The sequence below is a fragment of the Scleropages formosus genome, chromosome 9 (genome assembly GCF_900964775.1).
Source record: "Scleropages formosus chromosome 9, fSclFor1.1, whole genome shotgun sequence".
NCBI lineage: Eukaryota > Metazoa > Chordata > Actinopteri > Osteoglossiformes > Osteoglossidae > Scleropages > Scleropages formosus.
The window spans coordinates 1,776,517-1,787,083 of NC_041814.1; the positions used below are offsets into that span (position 1 = coordinate 1,776,517).

Below are 10,567 nucleotides of genomic sequence, written 5' to 3' on the forward strand. Positions count from 1 at the left end.
GATTATACCTCTGTTTTATGAAAAATGCTGAAAGAGGATTTTTTTTGTATCTTCTTGTCACACTCCTTTTAAGATAGGACACTCCATGAGAGCTGTCACTGTTGTAAACTTGATTTTCAGAACCTTATTAAATTCGTTCCTTTGCCAAGATGGAGAATATCCTCGGGACAAAACAGAAAAGCTATGGAAAATGAATTATAGTATTTAAAAAAAAAAAAACCCACCACAAGCAGAAGGCCAAAATGTGCTGCGATGCGTACGGAGGAGATTTAAACATGGAAGACAGAGACATAATGAACAAGACTTGTTTATGTTGAGATAAAATGAAAGTACAAAAATAAGTAGGTACATTTTGTAAAATTACATCTTACAATAGATACACAAGTCTTCCATTTTACAAGCAAGTACTCTAAATATGGTTTTAGACAGAATCCATAGAAAACAAATGTATAATGCAAGGAAATATGATCTCAACAATACTGAGACTCTCACCCTTTCACAAAATAAAACAGATGATTGGACACACCACCAATAAACTAACAGATCATTTTCTTCTAAGCATTATCTGCAATTGTCTCATCAAATCTCTGCATAAATACACTGAGCAGCATTCATTCGAGATCAGATATTGTATGCGAGCAGGTTGATTTTCATTTTCACAGCCACAACAAAGTCAAATGAGACAAAACGTATACAGACACCTTAAAATGACAAATCCATACGCTATGCATATGCCTGACATGATTAACAGTGAAATGGAATTGCATTGAATGTAAAATAGCCACATGAGATGCAGCCACTCAGCCACCCACTTTTACAAGCTGATCAAGCACCAAAGGGTCTGCATTACATGATTGTTTAACTGGAATCTCAGTCTTCATGTCAACTAAAACAGCCGCTTTCGCTAGCAAGCTTGGCGCTGGTAGTTGGTGGTTCGGGAAAAAAAATATTTGATTTTTCTTCAGCCTAAACAATAAGTGATCAAAAGGCCTTATTTACTTTCAGACCAAACACAAAAACCCACATATAATTCACTTTTGTCTACTTTGTTTTGCTCCCAACTAAAAAGGCTACAGTGCAGACAGAATTATTCATAGACTGAATTGCACCTCTGTGTCTTTGCTTCTGATGTTTGGGCCTCCAAATCATAAAAGAATTTAGATAGTTTGCCATGCAGCTATAATAAACAACAAGTGGGCCTGAAAGTCATACACTTCATATGGGGGAAAACAAGCTATATTAATCCTGATTTCTGATTAATGCAATTCAAACTGGGATCAGTAACATACAACCAAAACCAGTAGAAAAAGACAATAAATACCAGAAGACAGCTGACACCTCTGTATACATGATGTGTATACATGAAAAAACATAAATAAAACAGGTTTAATGCCTTTTCTCCAATAAATATCAATGATGATTTATTTACAGTATGCACAATAGCCACTCTACCAAAATCCATAACATCTTTCTTAGACTCACACTTCAATTTCATTTTGGTATACTTAAGTGGCAGACTGAGTAAAAACAAAAAAAAAAAAATAAAAATTTCCCCCATACAATACAATGCATGCATCTATAAACAGTTATTTGTTTTACACATAAAAACAAGGTTTAAATGTGTTATTTAAAAAATATATGTCCGCCAAGGCAACTTCCTCATATCCTTTGTTATTAGTCTATAAATAAGGGGCACTACAAATGAACACCTTACAGGAGTTTAGTTTACTGACAGATTAAAAATAAAGAGAAATCTGCTCTCTGTCTCGTCAGATCCATCTTCTCAAGTCCAAGTTCATCTTACATGGACCGAGTCCTCAAAACCATCTTTTCTACAGTGAGTTTTCTGCACTGTCGCCAGTCTCCAAAGTGTGCTTGCGAGCACCTGAAAGTCAAAAGGTAACAGGAAAATCAATGGTAAAACCAAAAGCGCAATAAACTCATTGCACACCAGGGATCTAAACCACCCTGCACTCCCTCAGGCCATACCCCAGGAGGAGATCCCAAAGGCAGGGAGGATGATCTTACTTGTGCAGTGGCCATAGTGACGCACGCCTATGGAGCGGCCCAGGAAGCAGGTGGCCCGACGCAGGTGGCAGGCGCTGGGGTAGGTGATGTTGTCGTTGCCACAGATGGGCTGTTCTGATGCCACGGGCAAGGGGCATGGAGCTGTGCGGCACATGACGCAGTGGGCGCTGTTGGTCTGGTCCGTCACGCACGTGTGGGTGCCTGGGCACACCACCTTAGAGCACGACTCTGGAAAGTGGAGCGAATGACATGAGTACCATGTTGCAGTCATGTGAAGGAAACTCTACAAAACATGTCAGTTTGTTTCGTCCTGCTAATAAACACAGCACTCCTATTCCAAAAAGTTTATTTAGTTCATTAATGCACAGCCCAGCTCAAGCTCGAATACTGCGGTACCTCAGATAAATACCTTAAATGACAACCTGCCAGCTTGTAGCTTTAGAAATCCATCAGCTTGGAATAATGCCTTAAAAAAAAAAAAAAAAACACTAACAGCTCCCTTACTTTTGCACTCCCCCTGGTACATGACCTCCAAGTCTGGGTGGCCTTTGCACCTGGCCAAGAGCAAGGCGCACTCATCACGGTACGTGTTGCCGTCGCTGCCACAGACAGGCTGCTTGCGAGCAACACTGGAGCAGTCAGGTGAGCAGATGCACTGAGGACGACCAGCCTTCATCTTGCAGACCTTCCCTGGACCACAGTCCACCCCCTCGCATGTCACTGCAGAGCAGAAGGGAAAGACAGTCTTTGTTGCAGAACTCGCTCTTGGCATTGCTTAAACTCTCTCGATTTCATAAACTCTGAATTATTCCACATGACTAGACGCACAGACATTTATGACCAGAATGATTCACTTTTACTACATGTAATCTTTTCCAGGTCTTACGTGACAAGCTCAAAGAAAAGTTAAGCAATGGTTAGATCAAGGTCTTGGAGAACTTTGCCATTGGAGCTACCCCTATACTGCAAGAGAAAAAGTACCTGCACTGCAGAATCAAGGTGTTGAACACTTTACACATAGAAAGAAAGGGCTTCAGTAGGGCTTACTGGGTTGGAAGTTTCAAAGAAACAAAGGTTAGAATCAGACTGTTAAAGTGCCCTCTTTATATTTTATCCATTATGAAGACAGCAATTTGTCAGCCACAACTTGCTGGCGCCGACACACTGCTGCTACTCGTGTTAGATGCTTGAGCTTTTACAATATCAATCAAAGTATGAGTCACTAGAAAAATAAAGGAGTGCCTGGTGAAGAGAATATAGCCCAAGTGATTCCTGTTGCAGCTGTGTAGCATTTACATGTGGATTTTCATGGGGGGCACAGTGGTGCAGCAGGCTTGACCAGGTCTTGTTCTCTGATGGGTCTGGGGTTCGAGTCCTGCTTGGGGTGCCTTGCGACAGGCTAGCGTCCCATCCTTGATGTGTCCCCTCCCCCTCCAGTCCTGTGTTGCCAGGTTTGGCCCTGGTTTGCCGCGAGCCCGCTCGGGACAAGTGTCAGACGGTGTGTGCATGTGAGAGATTTGGATTTTCAACTAAAGTGCTGTAGAGCCGAGTCAAAGAAACTACAGTTTATTTTGAGACTAGTGCGCCCTCTATCCCTTTGACCCAATGACTCAAACACACACACACACACACACACACAAAACGCCCACTGGCTTCTCCAAACTTATGGTCATGAACTTTCAGGGACCGAGCACAACATCTATAGTGCTTCTCTTAAGCCCCAGAATGATTAATCAGGCAATTCATTTACAATAAATAAAGCCATTTGTTTATTTCCAGACGCTAAGATGTTTTGTCTAAGCGCGTGTATGTTTTGACTGTGTGCATAAAAGTGGATTTGGTCTATCTTGACAGATTTGAGGCTCAGGCAAACAATGACTGCATGGTTCCGAGACAATTTCACTGAAGGCTTGGCATTTAAAGGTGGCAGAATGAGAAAGCAGAATGTGAGTTTGCCAGTAGGAAACACAAGCTGAAGTTGAGTTAATGTTCTCTCCACTTAAGTACAGTCCAAAGGCACTGTGCACTGTAGCCCTGTGAAACTGAATCAACACCGGAGCTTAAAAATACCCATTGATACAGGAGCAACGTCCCACCCTAATCCCTTTAGCCCTGTAAAAAAGTATTACGTTATTGGCTTTCACTGGAAGCACTTTAATATCCTGTTAGTCTCCATTTCTGAATCCCGATTCACATTCCTGGCTCTGCATTTCTCTCACACAGGAGTGTGCATTTTCCCCATCCGTGTGAAAATTGTGGGGATCCTTTCTTGATTATCTCCACTCTTTGTCACATTTATTGGTGGCGACTCACGGTTTCCATGCATTTTAACTCGATGTAAAGGAAAGCACAGGTGAGACGCTTTAAAGCTCTGAATAGCAACAGCAGAGGTGTGAAAAATATTGCTGAGTACTACCTGCAAAGTCCTCTGTCTCATACATGCGTTTCATTTAGTTCACAGCAAATTCTGTGAATTAAATCTAAAATGTGGGAGATGTGAAACGATGTTTTTCACAACGGTAAAGATTTGTTATGAGGAACAGACATATGGGCATGTGGCAGGCATTTCTTTCTGTGGTAAACTGGAATTCATTCGTTTCCTGGAGAACAGGCCAAAAACCCTGCTTTCCAGCAAGCACTGGGAAGGAATTCATGCGGAAGGATCAGACAACGGGGAAGGAATGGAGGTTTTTTGTCCATTTTACCTTACGAAGTCCTTCTTGGTTAGATAAAGTGCTAAACATTGTATGCGCAGCACTAGTCTACCTAAGGAGACTGAAGTAGAACCAGACGCAACAGCAGTACTTTGCTCAATCACAGCGGTTCAATTTGTGCATGAAGTCAACGTTTTTTCTCTATAACATACACACTAAGCAGACGAAAATGTTTGGGAATGATGTCAGTGCGGAAATATTTGAAGCAAACAGTACGTGGGCAGTGCTTCCTATTCGGTGTATACTTTCTCTGCAGTGATTTGATCAGTATGAAAAAGGAAATGAAAACAGGGCCAGCAGGTGGCATAATGGCCATAGCTTCTCCCTGGCTCTTAAAGGAGTGAGGTTTGAACCCCCTCATTCTGCCATGGTACCCTCGAAGAATGTTCAAACCCTGAACTGGTTCCGTACAAATTGCCCAGGTGTATAAAAGGGTAAATCGCGATAAGTACTGTAACACCAAAGAAGTGCAAACGTAAACCAGCAGACAGAAATAAACTTCCACCAAGTAAAAAATAATTAATATTTTCACTCTGTGTGTGTAACACTGCTCTGTTTCAACAACCATTCTCTCCATTAAAGAAAACAAACATTCAGGTTATTACCCACAGTCATGCAAACTCCCGGCAACGTGCTGAACACGTTATGGATTCTGTGCTCAAAACTGTTGCGGCACTTTAGTTCGATTATTCAGAATTCATGAAAGAAACATGTAAAATGTGAAAATATTTTAACAGCCTTTGCTGATAAAAACCCAGTATGTCCTTGAGTAAACCTGAATAGTGAATCCAAACTTGCAATAGCAAATTCTACTCAAAACAGCTGGACTGAATTAAGTGGAACATCTGACTTTGAGCCTCAGCAGAGTTTTTCAAGCATCAGAATGATTTTCTCTTCTTTTGTACTGTGCAGAGGCAACTGCTGCTTGTCAGTGCTGTGTGTAGACAACTTGGTTTGTTGGTTTCCAGATAAGAATTTATTAAAATGCCTATGTGCTCAGTCTTGTATGGCAGAAGAAGCTGGTCCAAATGAGGTATAATTATCTCCATACTTGCCACCTAACAGTTAACAAAGGAGTAGTGAATGTGGAGAGCATGCCCAAAATTTATCAGCGGTAATCTACACCTCTTCAGAAATGAAGCAGTAAAATACATGTGGAATCTAGACCACACGAAAAACACGACTGAAATTAACAACTGCTTCACATCTCAGACACTATATGACAGTACATACTTTCTTATTGTGTGGGGAACCAAGTATTCACATAACCAGCTATTTGCACTCAAAGCCCTCAAAGTATGAGAAATTTGCCCTGGGGGAGAGCATGCCATGAGGAGGACGGCGAGGCCGTACCTTTGCAGGGTTTGCAGGATACAATTCCCAGGAAGCCCAGCAGGCTGACCTCGTTGATGGGCAAGCTGGTGTTGGACCAAGCAGTGTCCAGGCGTCCACTGGAACAGCACTCCTCGTAGGTGACCCCTCGCATCAGCACCAGGTCACAGCGTGGCTCCTGGCCCTGCTGCAGCCAACACATCCCAGCTGGTGGACACAATTCAAGGGGGGGGGGGGGGGGGGGGGGGGGGGACACAACATCTTCACCTTTAACATGTGCCTGAGCCACACTGGCATCTCAAAGCCTGTTATCACATCATCTGCTTTATTATTACAGTGTTTGCTTTGCCATCACATCTTTTGCTTCACTGACACTTCACACCTCAGCGCTTCCACAGAGTAGTAAGAGTGTGTCTTTATGTTCATTTAAAAATCACCCCCACCAATTACAAAATCAATTTCCAAATCAATTACAGCTCATTACCCATGACCATAAGCATGATAATAGGAACGAAAGGTACTACTTGTTTCATTTAGAAAACTGATCACATAGTCACGCTGAACAATTGTATTCAGGACAGAAACTAAACACAAAGTAACAAATTTTACACCACATCTTTTCCGTTCAAAGTAAAAAAAACCGTATAAGTGATACTTCCTTATAAACATTCACTGATTATGACGGTTAATAACTCTCTCATAAATCTTATACCCACGACGTGTACTGGACAAACATGAAGAAAACGTAAGAAAAACCGAAGCAGAAAAAGGCCAAAAACACAAGTGAAGTAAAACCACAATTTTCATCATGGTTCACAGGCCAGGGACTGATTCCATGATCAACTGCGAAAAACTTCTGTTACTTAGCGGTCTTTAACACTTCAATATTAATGTTAAACTTGAAGCACAAAACGAGGAGACGCGAAAAAAATATCAGTAAGGTGGAATCACTTGTATAAAAAAAGCAAAAAAACCAAAAACTTGGCGAGCCAAAAAGCAAAGGAGATTCGACCAAGTCCAAGAGAGAGAGAGACGTCGTCCGTCGAATGAATCGAGAGCCGAGATGTGAAAGTGACGTAAAATTGGCTGTATTGGTGCTCTTTTCGCTGCTTTTCAATAATATTATTTAATATTACTTCACTTCTAAAAAGCATCATGTGTCCCGTGTGGGAACACTAACTTTACACTCTTCTTTTTCAGACTTGTATCAAAGACTTGAAGCGCTCGAGCGGCACTACTCACCCTCCACACTGTGTCTTCCGAAAATTTCCCACAGAGCCACAAGCACGAGCACATTAAACGTAATCAAAAGGCACATTTTTCGTATTTAGGAGACGTGTGGGATGTTCTCTCACACACGCGCAAAAAAAATGTTTTGAAAGGCGTCCGAGTGGAGCGGTCGCGCGAACTGCGAGGACGAGCTGCTCGCGTGGCGGAGTGAAGGCACGCGCTGTGATGCGCGCGGTCCCGTTCCGCCTCTTTATAAATATTTTGGCTGGAGCGGAGAACGCCGCTGGGATGGGCGGGCAGCCCCTTGCGCGCGCGCGCGCGCGCGCGCTTCAGGTCGTTTCCAGAGAGCCGCGGAGCGCGAAAGGGAGTCCTTGTGCCGGCGCCCTGTCACACCTGCGAACCGCGCTGCGAACTCTCGCTGTTTTCTCCACTGTGTCCTTACAGAATATTGGAATAAACACGAAGGAATGCGGCTTGGCGCGCAAACTTTAGAAGCGCGCGCGCCATGAAGCATCTAAAGTCTGCTAGTCTAGTGTGCGCCTCAGGAGCGGACAGCACGCGAGCTTCACGGAACCACTAAGACCGTTACATTTCTTTGCTTGTAAATAGTACCCTCTGTGCGTTGGTGTTACTACTGAAAATGGCCCCACTTTCGTACTTTTATGAACTACTCAGGTCACTTCTCGGCACTGAGAAAATTAGATCATGCTCAGACTATAATCTGGTATGTCTTGAGGGAGCCTCGAGCTGCCGCCCGCGCTGCAGGGAGCCCCGCTTACGCAGATGTCCCGCAGATACGACGTTCCTTTTTTGTGTACTTGTCTCACAATCAGACATCATAACTCAGTTGCCCCTGTACGCAGATGTCCCGCAGATACGACGCTCCGTTGTCTCTCGCTAAGACACCACAGCGCAATGCTGGCGCCCCTTGGACTTAGACCTCTGAATGAATAAAGGGACATACATATATATGACAAAATATTGCATTTACTTTAGATATACATACATACAGACCACGAAGATCGGAAAATAAATGTTGAATGTATACATCAAATGTTATAATAACGCGTACGTGTACATATGCTCACGGAACACACACTACTACTGAAAACGGACTGAAAAATGTACTTATTTTCAAGACTGAAGTTTGATTAGAGAAAAAAAAAAAGTATGGTGGCAGTTGTGTGCTGCGTTTGATTGAAAATGTTCCCTACAAAGTTGCAGCATTTTGGAAGACACGAGGTGGCGATGCGGATGCCTCATTTGATTTTCCTAAATTGCCTAATATCACTTTGCTAATTATTACGCACGTCATTTATTAGAAAGTTTTTATTTTCACTATTTTATCAGTACCCCACTCCCCAAGATTTCTAAATTTATTACATTTCGGCACCCCTTGGGGATAGGCCTACTGTGTAATACTTCTCCATGTGTGAGACATAGCAACTCCAAATCAAAATTTGCTAAGAAAAATAAGTGGGTTTTATATTTTTGAGGGTGAATCGTGACTTTCGTTCGTTTCATATTGTATTTTGTGAAGATGATCTTTTGCAGCACTGGACTATGAGGGTCACAACCACAAACACATCTACCCAAAGACATCCATTGCAGCCTATGTAAAAAACCGAACAACTGAAATAATGACTCGCGGTTACCAAAAAACTGTTATTACAAGACAAGGAGAAGGAAGAAATGATTTCTTCCAGGTAAAATGAGCAGCGCTTGGCCCGCATTCTTGGCGGTTACCTTTATTTCTCCATCATATAGGCCTACGTAGTTTAGCTACGGGATGGACTCTATTAACACCACTGAGCTGGAACTGCGTGTATGTGGCAAATTTCCCCCTACCTACTTATTATTTTTGAAATTCACCCGACTTTATTCATTTATACAGTGTATTTTGCTCTTGCAGCGCTAACTGTGAGCCACTCACTGAAGGCCAGCAATCCCAAATCCCACATTCACATGTCCGCTAGCGGTTAACTATGTATCGAAGACGTATTCCTAGGCCCATGCTCTTTACTTCCCTTCACTAAATACTATTTTTTACAATTGTTTCATACTCCTCTGAATGCCGTTAGTAAAATTTTCTGTTTCTTGCAGGCCCTGACAAGTTGTCACACCCTTGACGGACACCAATAGGGAGCCTTTTTCTAATGGAACAATGGCCATTGACTGGGAAAAGAAAAAAGAAACAGTGGCCTGAATAGCTCCAGAGCAATAAAATGTGGCAGGTGGTTCCAATTTCTACATGATCTGGCACCCATTTAATTCCTCCTCCTTCCAAATGAATTTGATGGGGGGTGGCTGCAGACCACTCCGCCTGTTTGTCTGGCCTCCTTTGTTACCCAAATCTACACTAGCGCAAACGAACGTGGCAGGAAGACGCATGGGGCTCGCTGCTCCCTTCAAGGCCAGTGGGAAAGTCGTAATCAGTATCTACGTTCCTTTGGCCGTGGGATGGGATGTGGTCCTGCCAGCCTGCTGTCAATCCCCTGCCCTATCTGCGACGTGAATGCTGCTCTTTGATGGAAGAAAAGCCGAGGGTGGCGGGCCCGCTCTGTTGGAATACATGCGAAAAGCTGCTGGGGGCCTTCTGCCTCGTTGCGGATCCCCTCCGGGGTGCGGACGGAATGCTGTTGGCCGACGGCACTGCTGTGGGTGGGCCGTACCCACAGTAGGAGGCAGTCTGTATTTCTCCCTGCTCTCGTGACTTGCATCATCAAGCCACACAGCTCAACGCGGGTTGCCAAAATATAGTCGTCAAGTATAAATCATCACAAGAACACTTCGTATGAGGCTTGGGAAACAGAGCTGAATCTTTTCCAAGGCAGAGTTTGTTTGCAAACACGAGTTTGTATATTAAGATAACCCAGGTAACATGTCTATACTGGAGAGTCTGTACTGCTACAGATGCGTTTGCCTTTTGGCTCCATGTGCTCATAAAAAGGAGAACATTCATGAATTCAATGCGCCTAGATAAGGCTACCCACCTGGCAAAGGCTTAAGGTGTCCTCCCAGTTTTTATAATTACAGCCATGCCTTATTACAATTAAAAGAAGAGTAGAAGCTATTGAGATTCTATAAATAAGGCTGGGTTTTTGGAATAAGGCTTATCTCACAGTGTCAGTGTGTTTGTCTTTTATAACGTTTTGGCACTTCTCTTGTGTAATGTTGGGTGATCTTGTATCTCTTCAATGTCACATTTTTCTAAAAAAAAAATAATAAATAAATAAAACAGGAAGGAATTTTCCAAAGCACTT

The 10,567-nt window shown here is 43.0% G+C and overlaps 1 protein-coding gene across 1 annotated transcript; it reads right to left on the reverse strand.

The window, feature by feature from the left end:
• Window positions 1–326: 326 nt before the first annotated feature.
• Window positions 327–7,844, reverse strand: LOC108919935 (follistatin-related protein 3-like). Its single transcript, XM_018728352.2, has 5 exons — window positions 7,317–7,844; window positions 6,096–6,281; window positions 2,533–2,748; window positions 2,029–2,256; window positions 327–1,885 (listed from the first exon to the last, which is right to left on the reverse strand). Exons 1-5 carry the CDS (start codon window positions 7,390–7,392, stop codon window positions 1,833–1,835), a joined length of 759 nt encoding a protein of 252 aa, XP_018583868.1. The 5' UTR covers window positions 7,393–7,844; the 3' UTR covers window positions 327–1,832.
• Window positions 7,845–10,567: the final 2,723 nt, after the last annotated feature.